Source organism: Onychomys torridus, chromosome 10, assembly GCF_903995425.1.
Source record: "Onychomys torridus chromosome 10, mOncTor1.1, whole genome shotgun sequence".
Lineage (NCBI taxonomy): Eukaryota > Metazoa > Chordata > Mammalia > Rodentia > Cricetidae > Onychomys > Onychomys torridus.
The window spans coordinates 39,233,285-39,258,993 of record NC_050452.1 but is presented as its reverse complement, the minus strand read 5'-3'; the positions used below and the strand labels follow the sequence as shown (position 1 = coordinate 39,258,993).

At 35.8% G+C, this 25,709-nt stretch overlaps 1 protein-coding gene across 5 annotated transcripts in view; it reads right to left on the bottom strand.

Annotated features, from left to right (window-relative positions):
• Gabra2 (gamma-aminobutyric acid type A receptor subunit alpha2) overlaps window positions 1-25,709 on the bottom strand; it is a 130,967-nt gene that overhangs the window by 16,722 nt on the left and 88,536 nt on the right. For all 5 annotated transcript variants that reach the window (XM_036200811.1, XM_036200813.1, XM_036200816.1 and 2 more), the window contains exon 8: window positions 25,524-25,676. In XM_036200811.1, the coding sequence (XP_036056704.1) occupies window positions 25,524-25,676 (153 nt within the window). The remainder of the gene's footprint in view (window positions 1-25,523; window positions 25,677-25,709) is intronic.

Sequence of the window (25,709 nt, the reverse complement as noted above, 5' to 3'; positions counted from 1 at the left end):
CTTATCTACTAAGATAATAGCAGTTTTTTTTTCAATTGCCAGTAATAATCTTCATTGTAATGGCTGAGTTTTATGTCAAGCCAGCCTTGCATTTCTATGATAAATTGTAGCCAGGATGCTGAATTATTTTAAAGCATGCCTGGTTAGGTTTTCTTGTATTCTGTTAAGAGAATTATATCTAAATTTTTAAAGATTATGTGTGTTGCTTAGTTATTCCTTGTTTTATTGTGCTCTCTTGATAATATACCTATAGAAGTAAATAGGGAGTGTCTGAATGATTAATGGCAATCCTTCATTATTTGGTAGAACGCACTTGACATGCCATTTGACACTGAACTTTGATTGGTTGGAAGTTTTTCATTCCAAAGTTGATAGCTTTATTTGCTATAAGTTTGTTTATGGTACTACATTAATTTGAACAACTATTTTTTTTCTAGAAATTGGCCCATTTAAAGTTTCCAAACTGTCAGCATACAACAGTGCATTTTTCCTGTAGTCACTAGTAGTTTCTCCCTTGCACAAAGAGGCACACACACACACACACACACACACACAAGGTATGTCAGTTGAGCTGAAAACACATTGCTTAAGACATAGGACTTGGATGATTTGAACTGGATCTGACCTAAAGAGCCTCTTTCCTGCAGCCTAGCTTCTATGGCTCCAGAAAATACCATGAAAGGTGCTAGAGGAGGGAAGAAACTCAAAGTCCGACCCAGCTCCAATGCCTACAAAGCACAGCAATGACTAGCGTGGCAGGATGGGGGTAGAGGAGCAATAGTGGGGTTCAGAAGTTGGTGATAACAAATAGTTGCTAATTGAACTTAACTGGAGGGAAATCGTGCCTGGTACTGAAAACCTAGTTATCTTCCCAGGACTAGTTAAGTCATGAACATTAGAAAAGACTCTACTACTACCACCTTGCTAGTCCAGAATAATTCCTTACTGCATTTGAAATCTTATCCTTTTATCCACAGATAAGTGTACCTACCACCCCTCATCAAAGAAGCCACTCTTTACAACAAATGGAGTCCATCACAGAAAACCACATCTAGACAGAGTTCATACATCAGCATAGTGAGCCAGCCCCAACTGCTTTTGGATATCTGAGAGCTCTCTCTTTTATTCGTGATCAAGCTACCTAAAACTTAATGGATTTTTTAAATCTTTTTGAATGCCGATTTTTTCTACTACTCTATTTTTTGTTTCACCATTATACTATCACTAGTATTTCATTCACAAAATATGTGAAGGTAATTCACATTAAGGTAATGTGAGTCTCTGAGGGCAAGCCAGCAAGGAAAGAGAGTGAGAGAGCAAAGATACAGGAAGTAAGAGAAGGGGAGATTGAAGAAAGAAAGTGCAAGACCCAGATGGAGAAAGAGAGAAAAAAAATGAATGCTCCTCATCTATAAAGTATATGAACACCTGTTTTGTTAAAAGAAACAGAGAATAACCTGATACTTTTAAACATTGTATCTTGCACTATTTTCATAGTGGTTTTCTTGGGCACTAAAATTTATAATAGCATAATTTAGATTAATGCTAACTAAATATCAACAGCATACACATTTTAGCTTACTATAACGCCATCAAAAATTATACCATTATACCTTTACGCTTATTTCACATGTATATATAGCTCTCACATTGCATATTTAACTTCAGAATCTGAGTAAATCAAGATACTAAAGAAAAATATATTTAAACTCTCTTTTACATTTTGTCATAGAGTAATCTTCACAGTTGCTCCTTCCTTCGGTGGACTTGTGTTATTATCCAGCATCTTTTCATTCAGGTTAATGACACTCTTCTCAAATTCTACTAATCACAATATTTACTCTGCTTTTGTATATCTCAAGTTAAGTAGAGGCTGAGGATAAAATCTGGCACATCATACATATATTTATTTCCATGTTTTCACCCTTTTTATTATTTTGTCATTACTCTGATAAGAATACTTGATCTTTACATAGTTTTCTAATATTAGTTTTGATTGGTTAGAATTATAGGGTGACAGTTTTTCAACACACTGAATATGAGATCCCAGTGTCTTCTGATCTCCATAGTTATTCACAATTGTGGAATGTTAATAATGTTGAGTACCTCTCTCACGTGAAACACCAGCTGTGCTTCTTTTTGTTTTTAATGTACTGTCTTAATACCATGCATGCATTTGTATTCACAACTTAGTTTGGGACCACAGAGGTCTGTTTGTTAACTCTGTAAACATCTATATTATGAAGGCACAGAGTCTCACTTAAATGCCTAAAAGCAGAAACAATCTAATCTTTCCTAAGCAGCTCTGTGTATAGTTTACTACACATAAACACTGTTTTTGTCAACATTCAAAGAGGAACCAATGATTCTACTCTGGCATACATTGTTTGGCTTGTGTGAACTCTTAAGGTCAAGCAAAAGTGAGAACATTAGAGTTTGGCTCAGGTCTCCTAAGCGCATATTGTAAACTTGGCCTAATTGTGGCCTTTATAGACTCCAAGAAATATGTCAGTGCTTTTCATAATTATTATGTACAGCTCATTCTCCAGCCTTCCCTTTATAGTTTGCTCCATATATTTCTTGTTGCCTTAAGGAAGTCTAAACACCTAAGCCTCTGCCTGTAAATAACTTCAGTGGATATCCCCAGTCATCAGATTTCAGCTTTGACATCAGGGAAGTTTGGAGTTGGAAAATCCAATACACACCTTTAGAGGAGTCTTACAGGGACTCACCAAAAAATGTATACAATGCTTATTCTTTTGTGTATGTAAATCGGTGTGTGTGTGTGTGTGTGTGTGTGTGTATGTGTTGTGTGTATGTGTTGTATGCATGTGTTCACTGCATCTGCAAGTACCTTTGTCTGCACTGTGGAAGACACATTGGGTGAAAAGGAAGCTATACCTACAAGACCTCGACCACACAGCCACCTAAACACGACCTAGGCAATGACAATGTCCTGGTTTTGACATTATAAGATGAAATAACTATAGGAAACTAAGGACCGCTGATTGAGGGAAAATTAGATTTCCCTAGGGATGAGCCCTAGTTGGTTGTCTGATGCAGAATGGTCAACCATGAAATCCTATACACATAAATCACACTGTATGAATTCAAGAACTTGTTGTATTTATACACACATGCACACACACACACACACAAACACACACACACCATCAGGCACACACATATATGTGTATGTAACCACATAATTAAAGGAAAAGAGGCCATCGAATTATGAGGGAGTTGGAGGTGTGTATGAGAATGCTTGAAGGGAGGGGAATTTTGACGGGTTGGAGGGATGGAAGGAAAGGGAAAAGTGATATAATTATATTTTCATTAATTTTTATAAAGTAAGTATCATTCAAATGATCAAGGATCATAAGCTCAGTTTTCTTTCAAAGCTTGTACTCAGAGCTTAAAACTAGTGTCAGGTCCCTTCATGGAACTGAGTACATTGTGACAGCAGATTCAATAAGAATCTTCTGCGCATCCATTAGCTTTTCACCATGTTCATATCTGCCCCCATGTACCTATTTGCTGTCAAAAGATTTTTTAATCTGACAAGGATGGTGCTAACTTCATCTGTAAAGTGCCTTCCTCCTGACCTCCCTCCACCTCTCCCTTTTCCCCTTTCACTGGGAGGAGATGATTTTCATATGCCAGCTTTTGTATCTAATGGTTCAGCCCAGATGGTTCTCATTACAACGTAAACAGAAAGAGCTGAACATTAAGATGTGGTGCACTTATCTGGAAAACTCAAAAACTTTGCAGTGTCTTCCAACAATGGCATCTTGCGAGCTCATCATGCACTTTCTAAATGACTGTTCCCAAACATTGCTTCAGCATTCCTCTTTCTCACATTGGTGTGACCTCTGCAGTACATCTTCCTAGGAGAACTACATCTTTCTCAGTAAAACATAAAGTCAAGAAACCCTAAAGTGCTTAATCATTTAAAATACCTGCAGATGTGTGAAATATGTGAGTAATGCTGATGACAAAGGACACATCTAACCCCTGCTTCTTGTATAAGGTGGTTTCCATTTATGTAACAATTTGAATCGTAACAAACCCTGCTATGCTTATTTGGTATTTTACTCCTGGCATCTGTGCCAACGGTCTCTAAGCAAGGCAACCATAAGTGCTGGGATGAAATATGTGCTGAATGAAGAAAGTCAAATCAGAGAGAGTGTTTTCAACACCACACAAGGACAAGTCGCCACTGCCAGGTCTGAGTTGCAACCTGTGACCTTGGAGAATTTTCTTCACTGCTCCTTTTGTTTTAAGCAGGTTTTTTAAAGTAAGGTTTTAAAATTGTGCTTTCCAAAATATTGCTATTGAAATCCAATGAGCAAAATGTGAACCTGACCCCCCTATTTTCGAAATATACACTGTACTTGTGAAGAAAAAATAACAGCTTGTAAGTGAATTCAAGAAATTAAATAATAATCTAAAATGACCTGTGCGGCGAGTGTGTGTGTGTGTGTGTGTGTGTGTGTGTGTGTGTGAAAGAGAGAGAAAAAAAGGGAGAAGCATAGACAGAAGGACAGAGACAGTAAGACAGAAGGACAGGGAGGGAGTAGAAAGTGAGAAGGGGGAGAGAGGAGGGTTGGTGTGTGTAGTAGGAGCTAAGAAAGAGAAGTGTCAATTATCAGAAGGAAAAAGTGCAATAGGAGAAATGTAACATTGTTTGATACCACCTGCTGGTTATTGCTAGAAATGGCAGAAACAAGAGTCTGATTAAAAAAAAAAAAATGTTTGTTTCTGTCTTTTTATCACTGTGGACAAAACAATACTCAACTCTTTCTCAAATATAATAATATTTAGAATACATTTCTACCATATTGAAAAAGGTTACAATTGTAACTAACAATTCCTCTACACCTGTCCAATAAAACGTTGAGGCTTCTATATGTTAGGTATAACTTAGACATTCATCTTTGTTATAAAACCTAGTTACTTCATACTCTCCTAATTCAAACTTTGTGAGAACACAGAAGCAATTATGATCTAGAAAGTGTTGCTTACAGCTTGTACAGCCACAACCTGATTGCAGAGATGACAAGTTATTCTTCTGGTTTATATGAGTATGTCTCACAATTACTACATCCATAGCTAATTTCCAGACCCAAACACTTTTCATGAAAAGTGTCCACAATCTAAATGACACCAATTTCAGATTTTAAATTCAAGTGCAGAGGCATAAATATTTCATCAGTTTGGGTAAATGTGCATTCTTTCACTTGAACTGAATTCTTTCCTCCAGTACACATTCCCTTCTTTTGTATTTTGAAAACTCATGTAATGAATTATCATTTAATACTAACTGAAGTCTACTACTGTAGGCCCGTGTGAGCACACATGTTAACCAATAGCAAACACTCTTGCTCTATAGAGTAGCCATATGCTTTGGGCAGGGTGTACAGTCCTTGCACTCTTTTCCTTGAGGTCATCTTTGACCTGTCCTTACCTCTGTCGGTTATCTCCTGTCTTCTCGTTTTGCCTATTCATTTTAACAAGCCTATACCCTATTTACCTGTATAGATTACAGCCTATCTGCCTTCTCTCCAAAATGCAAAAAGGTGCTTAGTGGAATGTAGTAACCTATTACACAGTTATTGAATAAATAATTGTTTATTTAATCTGCTCCCCTAGTGATCTAGAATGGAAAATCATATATTTATTAGTACAATATCAAAAGGCTATCTCTTCTTTTGTGAGGGAATCCCCACTTTCTGGACATTTTGGAGAAAAGTCAGATGCATTTTCCTAGAGACATTAAAAAGTAAGAACACAAAAGTTTCCTACACTACAACTGGGCAAGGTGCTTGATAACTTGATAACCAATAATAGGGCAGACTGTCTAGACCAGCAGGATTGGCAAGACTACTGGAGAGAAATGGGTGGTAGGGAGTAAAATGATATTTTTAAAAAATCAACTAGATGAGTAAATAACATGTGCAAGACTCAAGAACACAGAAACCAGGCATTCAGGAGAAATGGCAAGAAGGACTCAGGGAAGAAAAGATAAAGTGGTGATTTCAAGCAAGGCCATGGCATCAGAGCTCAATTTCAAGACTACTTCAGAAACTTTCTCAATAATCATGTCGATAATTTTGGGTTTTGTTATCATTTTCCTTCTTCAATACACCACACCAAGATTTTATGAATGCCTTTGCTTGGTGTAGTTTTTAATATATAGGTAGATTTTTTTTTTTGGCTAAATGTCTTTCTATGTAGTCTTCCATGGTCCAGAACGTATTTAGAGATCAAGCTGGTTCAAATTCAAGGCCTCCCGAAGTTATTATAAATTTGTACTTATTGATGCTCTCGGACCTTCCTGAGTTAGTTTCTGTGATTTGGTCTGTAATTGATATTCGCAATTTCTTGGGCATTATTATTTCAAATGCTTATTTTATATCAATCTTACTTTCCTCTTTTTCTTATGTTCCAATTATGAATATTTAATATATGCTGAAGTTGTAATGATTCTAGGATGCTCCAACTAGTGTTTCACTTTATATTTATGTTCAAATAACACTTTGGTAACTTTACAATGACCTATACATGGAAACTCACCAGTCTTTTCTTTAGACAGCTTCCTGCTGAAACCATTCCTTGAATTCTGTTTCCATACTGTGTTTTAATTCCAATGCTTCCCATTGTTACATTTAATTTTCTCTTTGCCCTTGGGAATTCATGCATGCACACAATGAAATCCATGTTTCCTTTTGATTATTACTTAGTTACATCCCTCTCTGTGCATTATCCAGCACTTCCTTGTCCATTATGTTTACCATAAAATCCATTAAATATTAATGTCTGTATCAAACATAGTTTACACTTCTCATCCAGAAATTCTAACAACTATATCATGGATTTAGTGTTGGCTTTGTCACTTTTGTATCTGTTTTTATTTTACCTTCTGTCATATCATGAAATTATGTTGTTATGGAAAACTGTAATGCATTGGGGAATAGGAACTGAGGTAGACTTGTAGTATAAGATTCATGCTAATTTCTAAAGTTTAATGTTTGCTATGTTATCCCAATAATGCCTGGTATAGATATATGTACCACTTGAGATGAATTCCTAAGTGTTCCATTTATCTATCTTATAGATTTTCAATTCCTTTAATATTCCTTTTCAGAGAAAGTCTGTATCTTTCAGTTCTTTTGTATGTAAACCACAGATATATTGCTGGAGTCCAGTGATGGTGTGATGGGAAGGTAAAGACAGGGCTCTAGTTTATGAACTCCTCACTACATTTCACTTCTAGCGAACCTTTGTCCCAGGTGACAACAGTCACAAATGTTGTTTTTTCCATTTTCCTAGCTGCTTAACTTGCTACAGCATTCATAGTATGTTTGTTTCCATGAAGCCCTGATCATCATAGCTATGAGTTGTCCCCAATGTTGGGTTAAGTAAAGATAGATGGAATGGATAAAGAAAATTCCATTTCTACCACCAGGAGAATTCCTATTCAAGAAAGCCTGTTCTTCTGAAGTTTTTGCTCTGAATGATGGTTCTGGACAAGGTTCAAAATGATTTGTTGCACTGACCCTGACCATATTTCTCAGATCTTTCTTGAGTATCTAATAAAGATTCTTAATTATAGTTGATAAACATGTGATGTGCAGTAAGACTGCAGCTTGTTAAGTGTCTCATTCTCATACTCACACAGATTCAGTTCCAGGCAATTCATCTGAATGACTATGAAAATGTGCCAACCAGCATATGGCTCCCACAGCTTCTCTTCCAGGTAAGAGTGCTTGGCTGTGTCACCGTGAGTTTGCCTGTTTCTTTACAATTTGGAATGTCACTTTCCCTGTTGTCTTGGTTCATTTGTGACTGCAATGAGACGCCTTCGTCTTCATTTTGTTCAGTTTCAGTTTGTTGTAAGAATAGGAAACACAGATTACAAGTTCAGCAGATGTCAGAATGGAAATTTGTAGTTCAACCTCCATAACATTAACACATGACTTTAAAAATGAGACCCTATTATTAGTCAGATGCCTATCATTTATATCTGGGAGGTTTGTTTTTGTTTTTGTTTTGTTTTGTTTTTTTTTTTTTAATTTTGTTCTAGGTATTTGTTACTGACTTGTAATTCAAAAAGCTGAATAAAAGCTTATGAAAGTAATAAGCCAATATAATACAGGCAACATTTGAGAATGAAAGAGTATGCTAATTTATGCTGTAATGATAAGGGAAATTCACAAACATCTGACTTTGGCCAGAAAATTTAAGTAGGAAACTCGGATATTCTAGTAGGCCACGGTGTAATGATATCTTAATCTGATGAGGCAGCCTGTGAAAGCATGTAAAACGCAATTTCAGAATTTCAGTGAATCATAATATTGTTAGAAGTTTGGTATGTGATAGCTTTTCCTGTGCTGTTTTAAATTTTAATCCAAAAAAAAAGGAAAATTCAAGAAATCAAAGTGTTATTACCATTATTCTCATTTAATCAATAAACTTGCCTCATCCTCACTGCAAGCCCCAAATGCCTTGATAACACTTTGTAAGAAACCATTGACCATAAATTTATTTTAATACTTTTATCACAACTTTTAACAAAATTATACTAGTACTAATACGCCCCTAAAGATATATTACTTAAGTCAATTTAACATCTATGATGGTATTAACTTTTAAATTTGTAAGACATTAAAAGACTTTCAAAAATGGAATGAAATTTGTGCACAGTGAATTTGAAACTGGAGGTACAATCATACACATATAGATTCAGGGTAATTTGGGAACTCAGATACTAGCATAGCCTCAAGGTACATTATTGTGAATGGGGGGTGGTTCTCCAATTCTGCTGTGAGGGCTTTCTGTATTACCAGAGAGTATTTTTCATATTATCATAGCATAATTAACCAAATGTGCTGAGTTTCTTTATCTGTCCCTTACCTAAGACTGCTAAGTCTCTGAAGACAGGTATCTCATTTTTTGCTCAGCATTGCAGCTGAAAAAACCATCACAGTGCCTGGCAAGCATAACTCCCTTAGATTGAATGAATGAATAAATAAATATAATACTTAAAACAGAGGCACCTACATCTGTGCATGGAAATGTAGAAATCTGTAAACATGGTGCATACATTTGGAAATAAATAAAACCTGAAGACTTGCTTTTCCCAGAATTCACTGTGTAATACACACACACACACACACACACACACACACACACACTCATATGCATGTAAGCACACACACATGGGGGTGCATGGAGAGAAAGAGAAAGGGAGATGAGAGTTTATAGATATAGTCCAGTAACCACAGACAGATGGAAGGCACATGGGAAAATTCAAAATTCTTAGTCAAATTTTTGTTTGTTGTTTACTTGCTTGCTTTTATTCCTTAATGAAACATTGATACACCCTCTGAGATTATCTTTAATGCATTAACTGATGCAGTTAGTATAATGTATAGACAAGAAAACTGAAGCAAATTGAACTTAAGAATCCTACTGAAAATCACAGTACCATCAAGCAGTACTGTGACTTAAGACACAAATTCAGACAGCCTGACTTGAAACTCCACACTCTTTGCCAAGAATTTAAAAGGGCATTTTCCTTCAAAATAATTTATAGGTTGATAACATATTAATATCATTTCTCTAACCTTACATTTTACTGGTGAAGCCTCTAAGGTTTCTACATCACAGACATAGAATTCATAGAATGGTTTTAACTGCTTGGGAAATGCCTATACTTAGAGAAAAAAATTGGTTATTGAAGGGAAATGGGTTTTTGCTTCTCCTACCTGCTTCTGAGAACTTACATAGGTTAATTACCTCAAAAATATAAACATAATTTTAAGTTACATAAAATGATGGCTTTTGCACAGCATCTGCAGCTAATCCACAGTCAACTTTTCCACACGAGAAATGGAACTGATGCTTTCTTGGGCTGTGGTTAGGTACTGGCATTTACACTTACCTAACAACTATAAAGCTCTCCTTCTCTCTTCCCCCTTTCTATTTGTACTTCATCGACTTTACCTCTACAATGAGGATTATAGTAGATATTTTATAGACTTTCAATGACAAATGCAAATACCTCATGTAGAATTTGTCTATTTCAGATTTCAGTAGCTTCTGTTGTTTGTTTATGATGCTCCTTTAGACCCCCTAGACAAGTGGTGGATAAAGACGCAGAGAATGCAAAGTAAGGATGTAAGAGTCCCATCTAGTGGTAGACTGAGAAAAAAACCAAGAACATTGAACTATATAAATGGCTGCCAAAAAGAACCAGGCATTATATTTTTTAGTTATATATTTTCTACTTGGAGAAAGAATTTAGCTTGGATCACCAGAAAGGGGAATGTAAAGCCTGGTCTCCTCTCCATTCTTCTATTGTCTCTCCAAACCTGAGAATCTTTTCAAAGTAGATCTGTAATTCTGGATTCATTAAATACTTGATATTTGTATCGAAATTACTCTGTCCTTCAATGTCTCAAAGAATATGATTCAGCTCTTTAATTAGTTAGGCATAATTATATAACCAGTTGCTATCAAGTGGATCTTGCTTTGTCATTATCATTTAAGACCAAACTCTTACAAACATAACCTGTCAATTTCTAATGTACCTCATCAAAAAGGTAATTTCCAAAAATGTAGCATGGCTCATATCTAATCTCAGGATTTCTGATCTGAGGCTTGTTAAGGACCACCCACATTAAAGGAAGACGGGATGTAGGAAGAGTCAAATGCAGATGCCCGAGACACCTGTTCTCCTTTATTTACTACAGGCAAATGTGGCTTGACTGCTGCTAAGGTTCACAGTAACACTGTGATTTCTTGAGTTGAAGATAAAATAATACATTTGGCACTATGACAATAAGACAATAAAAGAACAGCAGACCAACAAAGAAAGCCCTTTTCTGTACAAACTCCCCACTGCTATCAAATCTATTTTCTATTTCATTCTTGTAAATTGCATTGCCACAAAATGCAGGGTGAATGTGGAAATGTTAATCATTTGGGAGACTTTTTATAACTCCCTAAGGTGACTTAGCTTGGAAACATTATGTTTTTTTGTGATGAATAATACATTAGAAAATGTTTTATCACAAAGATGATCCAATTAGAAACTATTTCCTTGAAATGATAAAAAAAAAACACTGTGAACATCACTAGTAGCTTTTTTAATTTTTAAAATTAAAACCTAAAAATGCACATTCAAAAGATTGTTGTAATAAAAGTAAATATATCACACAATAATCATGGCATGTACCTATAAAGCAGTGGAAGAATCAAAGTAGAGAATCTATTGTTCTCTACATCATAACTTCAAGTGTAAGTGCTGAAAATGAAAGCTGCATTTCAAAACCGAAGTCAAATTAAAGCCAAAGGAGAAATCAGGATGATAGTAAACTTTGGGAAGCCAAAGCAGGAGAATGTATGCTTCATGGCTTACCTGCTCTTCATAACAAAGCCTGGCTCAATAAAACAAACAAAAAGACAGACAGAAAAATCTTCAATGCCTGCAATCTTCCTCATGCACTCTATAATATTATAAATAGTTCATAGAGGATTCCCAACGCAAAATATTGGGTGAATGTTTTTAGAATGTGTTTAGGACAACTGGCAAATTATGTTCAGAATATACTGACTTTCTAGAGACTGTAATGATGCAACTATGAGTAGTGACATGCTGAGAGATGGCTTAACTGCAGTACTTTTGCTTTAAGATGCAAACTATACGATTTGGACAGAAGAGATGAGAATGTTAAACACTTACTTTGTTATAATAATCTTGGTCCAGTAACAGTAAAATTTCAGTTATAGTGTAAGACACAGAAAACTCCTCAAAATTCATCTGCTGACAGCAAACAGTGATGATGAGAATTTAGATTTTAGTGTTGGCCTCATGTTTGACATGATTTTAGTAAACACAATTCTCAAAAAAAAAAAAAAAAAGAATATGTAAATTGCCACTTTGGTGTTGACCTAATGTTTGATCGCGGAAAAGGAGTTAGAGCAAGGTTACACCAGTTATAGACCCTCTCTCTGAATAGCTTGTTTTGTGGATCACTTTTCTTGTCTGAAAATAGGAAGGCAATGTTGCTGTCCTAACTAGGAAATTGTTGTCAGAATTAAACAACAAATAAATTTGACATACCTAGCTCAGCATATGCTATCAACTAGTTGTTCATACACTGCTGTTTTTAATATTGTTTTTGAACTACAAATGGGAGTGGCTTAAATGTCTTAAATGATTATGACTATATTAAGTTAATATTTACAAGCCCTTTTCAAGATCTCAAAATTAGTACAAAGTTGACCAACTAAACAACAGCATATACTTTAATCACCTTCTTATGCCCTTACTGAAAAATGAGAATATTTCATTTATATTAACAAAGCTTAGGTGGGCTTCCTATTATTACTGACAAATCATCCCAGCCTGAACTAGAACTCAGAAGGCTCTCTAATTTTCCTTGCCATAGCTTATTACTGTGTTTTGCTTCAGTCGCTTTCCTGATTGGCAGTGGGATGGCTGGGATGAGACTGTGACAGCAGCAGGGAGGAAGGCGGCTGGTGGGCTGGCAGCTTGCATCTGATTAGCATGTGCTGCCTTGTGCCAAAGTCAATTCAGAGATGCCAGGTATGCTGCCTGTTAGCACTGTGCAGCCGGTGGCTCTTGGAAAATGGAGATTGGGAATAAACTCTGCCATGTTTCGTCTTCTTGCTCATTATTTTCATACCCTGCCACCATCCACACATTATACTCCCTCTGACACCTACCTTCTTGTGGATTGCAGTGAAAATAATCGTTTTTCCTACTAAGACTTCCCCATCTCTTTAGCTGCATAGACCGAAGTCGTTATTGACCAAAGTCGTTACTCATCTAACATTTGCATACGAGCTACCCTTGTTGGCATTGTTTGTTTTGCCTTAGGCTTCTACAGTGATCTTTCCTATCTTTGCCTGCCCTCACCTACAGTCTTTAAATTAATATGCCCATGGGTCCTAGCCAGGAAAATAAGCTGGGTAAGGTGAGCAACACAGTGTTGAGACTGTGGTAAATAAATTGTAAGTCTGCAGGGGACTCTTCAACTAGATTTCAGCCAAGGGTTTCTCATGCATGGATATGAGTCCCTCTACATTTTAACAAATCTTATTTTCCCTATAGTAAAAATGTTATCATCCAAACTCATATAAATGAACATATATATGCCATATATATATATATATGTTCATATGCCATGTATATATATATATACATATGTTTGTTAGCTATTGCAAATCAGCACCCTTAATGACCTATATTCCTTTACAAAAATTGTATATATTCAGATACAGGAAATATAAGTAGGTCTTGCATTCATTATTTCATGTTTCCTCTTAGCATTCTGCTAATGGATTTAGCATGTGTTTGTATCCACTTACAGTGCAACAACAAACCTAGAGTATACAGAAATTAAATGGATTTTTCTAGCTAGCAATCAAGTCAAACTGATACAGGCTCTCTTCATTACTGGTGTATACCCACCACTTAACTATGCACAGTCATTTACCACTTGCTTATTTATTATCGTATTGGAGTTAGTCACTTTATACTATAAAACTGGTAACATAAAATTCCCTTTCATTTACCTTCCATTCATCTTATTGCATCACAGTTATTTGAATAGAATTATCTTAATATGTTAGAAAAGTATCACCTAAGATGCCTCTTTATATGTGTATTCAATTCTTCATCCATTGAAACACAGGCTGCACAGTAACATTTTGTTTTCTTTTGTTTTTTTCAAGACAGGGTTTCTCTATGTAGTTTTGGTGCCTGTCCTGGATCTTGGTCTGTAGACCAGGCTGGCCTCGGACTCACAGATATCCACCTGGCTCTGCCTCCTGTGTGCTGGAATTAAAGCGTGTGCCACTGCTACCTGGCCACAGTAGCATTTTAAACACTGGTCTTTTCAACTATTCTCTGGCAATTTATGTTCCCTAGTGTTTTGAAATATGGAATATTCTTCCCTGCCCTTTAAATTACCCAGCTCATTGTTGTTAGTACTCAGAAAACCAATGGATCAGGTATACTAAATTATTCTAGACATTACAGTTAAAACACTTACTAATTTTAAGAATTTGTAGTTACATTATTCTACTTCATAGTATATTGTCTTCTATCAATGATCATTTTCTTATCCTTATGTGATAGTCATCTTTTTTCTCTTACTAAGCTTAAATGAATTAATTGTATTAACAAATATTTGTGGAAAATCTATTATGGGCCAGGCATTCTCAGGATTACAAAGGAGGAAGAAAATTAACATAGTTGGAAAGACAGAAATTAAAGGAAGTATTTCTCTTCAGATATCAGAGGTGACATCCATAATAGAGAAAAGAAATGGAGCAAGACTGATGATGCCATGGTCAGGATAGAGAAAACATTTTTAAGTTCAACCAGTCCATTAGGTTCATCTTCTTGAGGATACAATCAGTGAGAAACATTCCAAGGATGAAAAGGTGTAAGTTACACAGTTCTCATGGAAAAGAGGAGGTCCTCTTTTGGCTGTTTCAGTGTTCTTATTCAAGCTGAAACCTAAGGCCTGGCCAAGCTCAGTGTAAGAATGAGATGTAAGAATGGAACATATGGATGCATAATAGGTACCCCCTCCAAAGCAGGCCCCAACTTTTCTTTCCTTCTGGGGAATCCTCTTCTTCCACATTCAAGGTGATAGAAAAGACACCCTAACTCATTATTTGATTGTGACTCAACTTTTGCCTAGGAGAATTGTATCAGTTCAGAACATGGGAGCTATATCTAACAAATAAGATTCAACGATAGCATTAGTAGATGGCTTGCATTTCTAAAATGGTGCTTCTTCAGGGTGTTAAACGGGCCCACACCTAGTAAGAATGAAGTAAACAGAGGCTGACAATAACTTGAGTTGAATTAAATCCCTCCCACCTTGATTGAATTTCATTGCTTGCATTGAACTGAATATTGCTACTTGAATTGACTTGAATTATACTACTGAACTAAAACTGAATTAATGACTGCTATATTACACCCAAATAAAAGACTGTCAAAGGATTCAGACACTCTCTTCAAGACAAACAAACAAGCAAACAAAACCAACCCCAAGAAATTGAATTTCAGCCCAGATCTATTGTTGACAGACCTTCAAAGTTTATGACTCCTCTAAGATTATGTCTAATCGTAATTACTGTTACTCTGTCTAAATTGGGCAGACTGCCCTTTACATATGTCTTCATATGAAGAAAAAAGCTAGGTCAGAAATCAGATAATAACCACTGAAGATACTTACACAGCATTTATCCTGTGCCAGAATCAGAATGACTGTTCCAAAAAGGCATGTATATGGGAGTGTGTATTACAACTCCCTTAAGCTCATCTATAAGGGTGAGGTTACTACTAGCCCAGTTTTATGGAGAGATTAAACTAAGGCACAAAGGAGCGAGAGACACTCAGCAGTAACTACATGGCCAGGCCTGAGCAAGATATCCTGTATCTCAAGAGTAAACATTCCCCATGACTTTACCATCTCCAAAACAACAACTGTGAGTTTTGGCTTTGACATAACCAACTGGAAAACAGCATAAAATGTAACAAAGCCAAAATAACGTAATACATATTTATTCACCAAGGCAATTTCTCAGACCCTCTGGTTGTAAATTCAGATTAGGTGGATAAATAAAGATTATTTGACAGGGATTTGCAAGGAGCTCATTAACTGACAAAAGGTCTTGAACAACCTTTAGTTGAAATCCAAGTACACAAAAGGGCATCTCTGCACACTCAAGGAACTGTATGTGGATTCTGTACTATAAAAGTCATTCCCACCAACCAAATCCATAGGACTAAGAAGAAAAAAAAGCAATTTGAACATTTCCTTTGGAGTTTGCTGTCATATTTATTCAAAATACATACAACACCCTGAAAATTCTTTAAAGCTAGTGTTGTGGAAATGACCCAATGACTAAAAGCAAAACCTGATTATCGGAAATTAGATCCCCCAAATATGTGCATGGGCTGGAATTAATGGCACAGAATCCTTAATCCAGCATACCTTGGTGAAGAGGCAAAACAACAACAACAAAAAAAAAAACCCAAACAAACAAACAAAAACCTGTCTCAGTCAAGGTGGAAAGGAGAGGATGGACACATCAAGTGTGGCTGATCTTTTTACCCACACATGCAAATACACACAAATAAGCATACATACGGACTCATATTTATCATATTTACACACACACACATACATACACACACACATACACACACACACACACACACACACACACACACACACACACACTCATTCTCCCCGTATACATACACACATTACAATGTTTGGAATGTTTTAGGCAGTTAAGCATGTGAATTTCATCTTTTGCACTAAACATCTACACGCTAATGGGTCTCTTTATCCCAGTTTAGTTTCTAAAGAAAAAGATTTATGTTTAGACTTTCTATATATAATTAAAGAAAAAATACAAGGACAATTATTCCATAAACACATAACACTAAAAAAATGTCTAGCTTTGAGTGAAGGACAGTGTCATGTTTCATAATTATTTCTTATTCATACAGGATTCTAAATAATGTAAACATCTGAAAACCACAGCAAAATAGCTACACACACACACACACACACACACACACACACACACACACACACACACACACACACACACACAATGCTGCACCACCAAATAAAGTTGTGTATTATGAGTGCAAGATTCACTTTTGAGGGCTTTGAAAGCATAGCATCTAAAGGAAGTGGTTAAATGTTTTCTCAAGTGCTTCCCTACATTGGCAAGAGAGAGCAAATGCCTCATCATGAAGGCATCCTTATTTGTTTTTGTCCAAGGCTCTGGAACAATGCTGACAAATAGATGCTCAGTAAGTATTTGTTGGTGTGAATGAATTGGGCATAAGCACTGAAAAAAATTCAGTGGTGTTATTATTATCATCAGAAGGTGCAAGGACAGTCCCTTTGACTGGTATCTATGCAAGACACTAGGGTGCCTCCACATTACCCAGTATAAATGCAAAGTGAATAGGCAAAGTATCAAAAAGGAAAATCTGTATTATCACAAATGTACATTCTAATTTTAATTCTCTGTCTACTTATTACTGGCTTTGCTTTCTTATTTTATACATGGATAGAATGATATTAGAAGTTGGTATCTGTCTTCCAGGGTGTTAGAACTTAACTTTTGCAGTTTTTGTTTTGTTCCTTAGAGAAGGTAAATTATTCAAAGCTTTTTACCAGAGGGGGGGGGAATGATTTAATGTCCTATAAGCAGAAATTCTAACTTAAACACCAACCAAGCCACAATACTTTGGATCTACAATCTGTCCTACATACAAAATATGCTAGAGCAATGGTGGCACAAAACTTTTGGGAGTAGCCAACCAATGTCTGATTTTACATAAGGCCCACTCTATGAGATGGAATCCATGCCCGACAATGCTTGAATGAGCAAGAACCAGAGACCAGACCACCTAGAGACCTAGAGTAAAACTAAATACTACTGTTTTTTTAAAGTAACAATAAAATGACTTTAAATGGTATTTTGCTACACTCATAGTTCAGTGCCTTATTCAACTACTACCAGAAAAGCTTCCTCCTGTAGCTGATGGGAACAAATATAGAGACTCACAGGCAGACATAACCCAAAAGAAAATCCCTGGAATACACATCTCTAAATGGGGTGTCCCCACCAAATCCCTCCCTCAGAGCTAAGAGAACAATGTGAAAGAATAGGCAGAATGAGCGTAAGAGCTGGAATGATGCAGAGCATCAAGAGAACAAGGCCCTCCAAATCAACTGAGCAAATTTCATATAAATTCAAATAGAGGCAAGTGGCAAGCACAGGACCTACATAGGTCTGCACCAGCTCCTTTGCATATATATTATAGCTTTCAGTTTAGTAATTTTACAGTAGTGTGTGATCAAGTGGGTCTCTGATTTTAGTGCCTTTCCTTGGGGATCTTTTCCTTCTGTTTGTTTGCCTTGTCCAACTTCAATGTGATGGCATTTGTTTTATTGTTTCATATTTTACTTTGTTAAAAAAAGGAAGAAAAAGAAATTCAATAAGCCTGTTTCTGAATTTAAGTGAAATGTTTAGAGAGTGTAGAACTATAGAAATTTGGCTTATGTTAACTGCTGTGTATCACTTAGGTGAGCTACACCCATACAAGTCTACAGCAGTGAAAGAAGGATGGCGTATGGAATAAGGGATTCTACAAACAAGGGGCATCAAGACTATGATGAGGAAAACCACAGACACAACCAAACCAAGCTAGTGGGAGCTCATGAACTTCAGATCAAGAGCTATGGAGCATCATGGGGCTGGACCAGGCCCTCTGCATAAGCGAGATAGTTGTGTAGCTTGATCTGCTTAAGAGGCCCCCTAGCAGTAGGATAAGGATCCATCCCTGGTGCATGAACTGGTTTTTGGAGCCCACTACCTATGGTGAGACACCTTGCACAGCCTTGATACAGAGGGAGGGGCTTGGACCTGTCTCAACTAAATGTACCAGGCTCTGCTGACTCCCCATGGGAGGCCTTACCTTTTCAGAGGAGGGAATGGGGTTGTCAGGTAAGATGGGGTGACGGTGGGAGGAAGGGAGAGTGGGGGATTTGTGGTTGGTATGTAAAAATGAATAAAAATTTTTCTTGATTAAGAACAGTGTTAAAATTCAGTGCATTTCCTGTCCTTCACATGCCCCTGTATACATACATCATGTGGAGGAGTTATATTAATTACAAAGAATAACTTTTAGAATTTTTGCCAAGAATGCTTTTGCCATTTAGCAGCAACCATTTGAAAGGGAAATGCTTTTAGTCCTCACATCTATATTGTGAATCATGTATTATTTGATCTTTCTTTCTCTCATTTCTCTCGTTTCTCTCTGTCTCTCTGTCTCTCTGTCTCTCTGTCTCTCTGTCTCTCTCTCATGTGTTTTTGTATGTGTATGCTGATACTGATGTTTATGCAGGTGTGCATGGATAGGTGTACGTGTATGGAGACCAAAGCACAACATTAGGTAACATTCCATAATAATTTTCTTTTTTTATTTAAGTGTTCAAACATTTATTGTGTGTGTGTGTGCGTGTGTGTGTGTGTGTGTGTGTGTGTGTGTGTGTGTGTGTGTGTGTGTGTGTGTGTGTGTGTGTGTAGCTAGCATGGTGGGCATTTGGGAGTCAGAGAACAACTTGCAGGATTTGGTTCTATACTTCTACCACGTGTCTAGGGAACATTAGGTTGTAAGGTCGAAACAGGTTCTCTTGCACTCTGAGTTGTCTTCCTGGCCTTCGTGTTTTTTGAGACAGGGTCTCTCATTGACCTAGTGCTGGCTAATTTAGGTATTCTGGCCGTGCACAATCCACAAGAACTCCTGCTGTTTCCACTACTCCAGAGCTGAGATTCATAAGCATGCCACTATCCTATTTTGTTTGGTGTTTATTTTGCTTTTCTTACATACATGAGTTCTGTGATCTCAGCTCAGGTCCTCATGCTTATGTGGTAACCATTTTGTTGACTTTTAACTCTTCCCAGCTTCTAAGTTTTACTTTTCAATTTTATTTTTCACATTTGTCATAAATCATTTATAACATTTTATGTTTTTAGAGTCAAATTTGGCAGCCTTAACACTGACACCATTTGCTGATTTGAAGTTAAATATAAATTGATGTTTTTATCACACCTCTATATAAATGGGTATTTTGTACAGGTTTCTTTTAAAATCTACATGTCTATATTTTATGCCATGAAAATCTTGTAGAGACCTCTTAGTAAAATGTCATTTTCCTTATATTCTCTACTGAACAAATAAACCATTATTCATTTCATATAACTTATATATTTACATAAATCTCTCTGGAATATCTCTTCTATCTTCCAAGTTCTTTTTTTCATTACTATATAGTTATTGTCCATAAAATCTCTACTATCTCTTCTTTGGAAGTCATGCAGCCTTAGTTTAGAAGTCATTAACATGAATCCTTCTGTTATTTCTGGCAACATCATGCTTTTGCTTTTAATCAGTAATTTTCAAAGCTGGAAATATGTACCTGAGAAAATATCTCTGCATCTCAATTCTGAGAAATAACTGGTATTCAAATTCAGTGTTGCTTTGTTTAGTCATGAAGATGGTTGGTGCAAAAATCTATGAAAGTTTGGTCAAATACACCATGGGCTCCGTTTGGTACTAGATATTTTTCTGTTCTAGTTACTCACGGACCTTCTTACTCTAAATGTGCTGAGATTTTTTTTAAGTAAATTTGTATTTTTTCTAGAAATCTATTCCATCAACATTACTTAATTTGTTGCTGTAAAATTGTCATTTAATTTCTTATAGTCTGCTTACATTCTGTGAGTGTGATTATAAAATCTACACCAATTTCACGTTTCTGGTCTTTTTTCTTTTCGTCTGGTGATTTGCCAATTGTGTTCATATTTAAAAGAAACAAGCTTTTGGTTCTGTTGACATAAGCTTTTCCTTTCATATTATCTGTTTTTATTTCTTCTCTTATTTCTTTGATCTAATATGATAATTCAGATTATTTATTTGAGTTTTTTCTGTTAATATAGATATTAATTACTATGAATTATTTTTAATTACTTATAAAATACTATTAATTACTATTTCCTATGATCATTGCTTTTAATAAATTCTATAATGATGATAATGATGATGAAACCTTGCTACACTGTATTTGCATATTCTTGCCTCTGTACATAATCTAATTTCCTAAGCGGCTTACTATTTGGATAGCTGGTTCTTTACATATTTGCTTCATTCTCATGTGCTGGGGATGTCTTTTTGTATGCTGTGAATGTGTTGCTCTGCTTGATTGATAAATAAAATGCTGATTGGCCAGTAGTCAGGCAGGAAGCATAGTATAGGCGGGACAAGCAGAAAGGAGAATGGTGGAAGTGGAAGGCTGAGTCAGGAGACACTGCCAGCCACTGCCAGCATGAAAAGCAAGATGTAAGGACACCAGTAAGCCATGAGGCATGTGGCAATATATAGATTTGTAGAAATGGGTTAATTTAAGATATAAGAACTAGATAGCAAGAAGCTTGCCATGGCCATAGAGTTTATAAGTAATATAAGTCTCTGGGTGTTTACTTGGGTCTGAGCAGCTGCAGGATCCAGATTGTTTTACTTTGAAGGAGGAACTTATAATGATTTTAATCACTTTATTCATGTTGAGAAGTGATTTGTAACCACAAACATCATCTACCTTGGGTAAAATTCCTTGTGCACTTGACAAAAGTTCCTAACTGTTTCTGTAGGGTAGTGATTTCTTCTGACTTTTCTCTCTTTCCAGTATGCATTTTACTATTCTGCATGTTTCACTATTTCACATCATTTTCTGGATCTTTGCCCATTTCTTTACTTGTGTTGTTTCCATTTCTGAAATGTTCTCTTAACTATTTTAACATACCTCCACTTTTAAAATACCCTATTTAAACGTTTATACATGAATATTTTGTGCAGCTTTGCTTCACTTTTTTGTACTCACAATAGGTACTGATGCTTAGAAAAGAATATATCCTTATTCTAATTGTGTATAAATATGCAGTGAGTTTAATACTGAGAAATTATCCATTATCATGGTTCATGTGAATACCTCCAGTTTATTTGGTACACATTCATCATTATCATGGAGAACATATGTTCTGAGCTGTATGGCAGTAACAATATGCATCTACAGTACAGATTATGAGTGAGACATGCTCAATACCAAATAAGTGTTAAGTGTAATGAAATCTAATTGGTGCCATTATATGTAAGCACCTACAAAGCACCAGAAGAGAAAGGTAGAAGTCTGCTCCTTTTTTAACTCTTTAGTGCACTAGTGAGTGAGTGATGTATCAGATCTTTACTAGACTATATGTAATTTAGTTTCTCACACACTATGCACACAAATACTGAAAAAAGTATGTGTTTGGAAAATATCCAACATATAAACCACTTCATGTAAACCACTTTAGTGGTTTGTAATTAAAAAGAATTAATAATATAACATACTATTACTACAAAGAAAACATTGATATTAAATAAATATATGCTAACAATTTTAAGCCACAGTTTATTTTGTAGATAAATCTTGATTTAAATTTCATCCTCAAAAATTTTTATACAGATATGTATACATTTTAAAACATAAATTACTCAGCTTATTATTTTCTCCATTCTCTTTCCCTTAGCCCTTTCTTTCTTTAAAATTTTATTTGATATTTTCATACAATATATCTTGATTATATTATTTCCACTCTCTCAACTCTTCCCCACCTCAGTACTCACTCCACTTCATGCTCCCTCCCATTCTTTCTCCCAACTCCATCTCTCTATCACAAAAGGGAAACAACAAACAAAAATTATAATTGATCATAAAAACCCTATAAAACAAGAAAGATAGAATGGAAGGAAGGAAAGAAGAAGGAAAACAGAAAGAAAGCAAGAGAGAAAGAGAGAAAGAAAGAAAGAAAGAAAGAAAGAAAGAAAGAAAGAAAAAGACAGCCAGGAAGGAAGGAAGGAAGGGAGGAAGGAAGGAAGGAAGGAAGAAAGGAAGAAAGAAAAAGACAGACAGACAGGAAGGAAGGAAGAAAGAAAGAAAGAAAGAAAGAAAGAAAGAAAGAAAGAAAGAAAGAAAGAAAAAGACAGCCAGGAAGGAAGGAAGGAAGGAATTAAGAAAGAAAAAAGAAAGAAAGAAAGAAAACTAAAAAGACAGAAGGCACCATAACAACCAGTCACATTCCAGGGAATTGTGTATACCTAGTAATAGTTGGCCAGCACAAAATGGTCTTCCATTCTTTTCTAGTGCATATTATGTCTGCTGAGCTCTTTCTAGAACAGTCCCATAAAATAGAAAAAAGGATTTACTATGACAGCTGAGACTGGACTTCAGTGGAAGATTATATGTTTAGCTTTCTATGTACCTGTTTATGTGATGTTGAAATTCAATTTTCTTCCTAATTTTCTAATCATTCTATTCAGATTTAATTATCTAAACCCTATCACTTAAAATTCATAAGGATTCTCTCCTCTGACCCCACATTCACCCAACTAATTTATCTGCTCTGTAAATTCTAGATCCATATATTCCATTACCTGGTATCCAATGATTCCCATGTTTGTTGACAGGCCCTGTTATTTGTTTATATTCTATACACTACTCCCATTCATCCACTGCACTGAAACCTGATATTACAAGTAACTTCAAAATCTAAATCTACATAACCTAAACTCCATCAATTTTCCTAACTTTTCTATTATGTTTATTTTGCTTTTGATATTCAACATGACAACATTATTCACTTCAAGAAACAGAGAAAAGTTACCTTAAATATTATCTTTAGTTTTTATTTTTCTATAGTTTTGATGAATATTTACCCAAACTCCTAGGTCTTTTCTCTACCTTTCATTTTTTTCTATTGTCTACATCTTCTTAATTAATAACATCATGTTATTCCTTTGGACTGCTTAAGTGTCACTCTAACCTTGGCTCAATGCCTCTGGGTTTTTCCTATATTTCAGCTTCACAAAGGTGCCAAATTCTTCTAAAATATAAATAAGATCATATTAATAATAAGAAGAATAACTTTAGAAAGTAAACATTTTAGTAAACCTACCACACAGCATAATGTCTGCAACTAACAATGCTATGTGATATGAATAAATTATGTCAAAAGAATGGAGTTTATGTTGAATACCTCCAACACACATAATAATGGAAAGGAATAAGAGAAAGCTGGAAAATAATGACCATGACATTTTCATGTATAAGCTCTCTGGATTATATACATTAAATATGTATAACTTTATATGTGTCAATAATACTGAAGAAAGTATTTACCAAAATAAAATACATAGGATATATTAAATAGCAAGACTTTTGCTTAGGGATTTACCAGTGTCATGATACCAGGACATGGAACCGGATTGTCAGCTCTGTAGCTGAAGTTTCATTCTATTAAGATGAACTTCAATCCCCTTCTCATTAAGGCCTTGAACCATATCTCTATCTGTAACTCCACTGCCAGTCACTAAAACAGTTATCACCAGACATGCTATGCCCTTTCTTTCCTCACTGTTACTGAACATTCCATTCCCCCTGGCTATGATTTTGCCCATCCTTTTTGCTCACAACATTCCTACTCATTTATTTAAGACATATCTCAAATATCAAATCACCATCTTATTCATTGGCTTTGACTTAAGGGAAGACCCTTTTGGTTTCTATATCATCATGGATGTGTCTCTGCAATAAAATCTTCCTCCCACATCGCTAATATCCTTTAGCTAATCTTCTTCCATCCACTAACCAAACAACCTGGAATCAGGAACTCTATTTTGTGTGTTTTTCTTTTCCAGTTCCTGATGCAGTACTGAAAATAAGTTCTCAACAACACTTTGATAAGTGAACGAGAGTACCACAAACACAAAGACACAAAGATAATCTATTTTTTCTTATAGGATGTATTCAGTCTTTGCTATGTAAGAAAATGTGTTGTCAAATTCTCCTGCATTGTTTTAAGAACTTGAATTCTAAGAGGGCCTGGCAATGTGTGCCTTAAATCTCAGCCATAAAGTAACTGAAGGAAGTCTCAGTTGTACAACAGAACAAGTCACAAAGCAGAGGAGGAGGTGGTATCAAATACACTACTTAAATGGTTGACTTTCTCTGTCATCTAAAATGCATAGAATACGTTTCGTCATTTCAAAACAAAACCGAAGTAAATATAGATAGCGTAAAATCATGATATTCTCCACTTTAAATTTGAAAATTCCTTTCCTTGTTCTTAATTAAGAAAATCAAATGTCCCTATAGAAGTAAAGAAAGTCTAGCTCAGTAGTATCTGTGTGTAGCGGGTGGCTGTTTGAGGCATGACCTGTATGGTAGGTAGCACAGCCCCTAGTGAGGTATCAAGTAGCTGTTACACCTGCCTACAACCTTGAGGTACCTACCCATGGAGCATGGCCACTGGGTAGCCCTTAATACCTGGGATTCATGCATGCTCTTGCTCTCTCTCTTTGCTACCTCATGGTTTTGGAAGCTAGTATGGACCAGGGCAGAGACTACCAGAGAACCACATTGGACCGTACCTCACCCTTCCCGGATTCTGTGACCAATTCTTTTATTTATTTATTTTTCTTGGAAAGCCTTTAGATATACTATTCTTCAACTCAACTCAGAATTAAAATCTCAAAAATGTCTTCATCTGTTAGCATAGAGATGAATGCTAAAAATCATTGTGATTAAACAGAAAAATAAAAATAAAATAAAAAAACTAAATAGGGTTCCAAGATACTTGGTTAATTTAAGTCCTTGATAACAGTATGGTGCTGGTTATAGTTTACAGCTCAGAACCTCTGTTTTTCTCACTTATAAATTAGAACCAACATTCCCTGCACTACACATCACAAGGCATGAATATGATGAGCATCAAGAGAAAGGAACTGTGGGAAGCACACTGCGTGTGAAACAAAATGTGCTGTACTGGAGGCATTTACTCACCAAACACAGTTCTTGCAGGCACAGATTCTCTGTTAAGCCAGAACGACACTTGGGAGAGAATGACAGTCATGATACAAGGCAGATAGGTCTGAATCACAAAATACCCAATTTTTCTTTTCAAGTGGAAATGAGCTGTCATTACAGTATATTCACCTGGAAGGAGAATTTAAGAACCTTAAGCTCCCA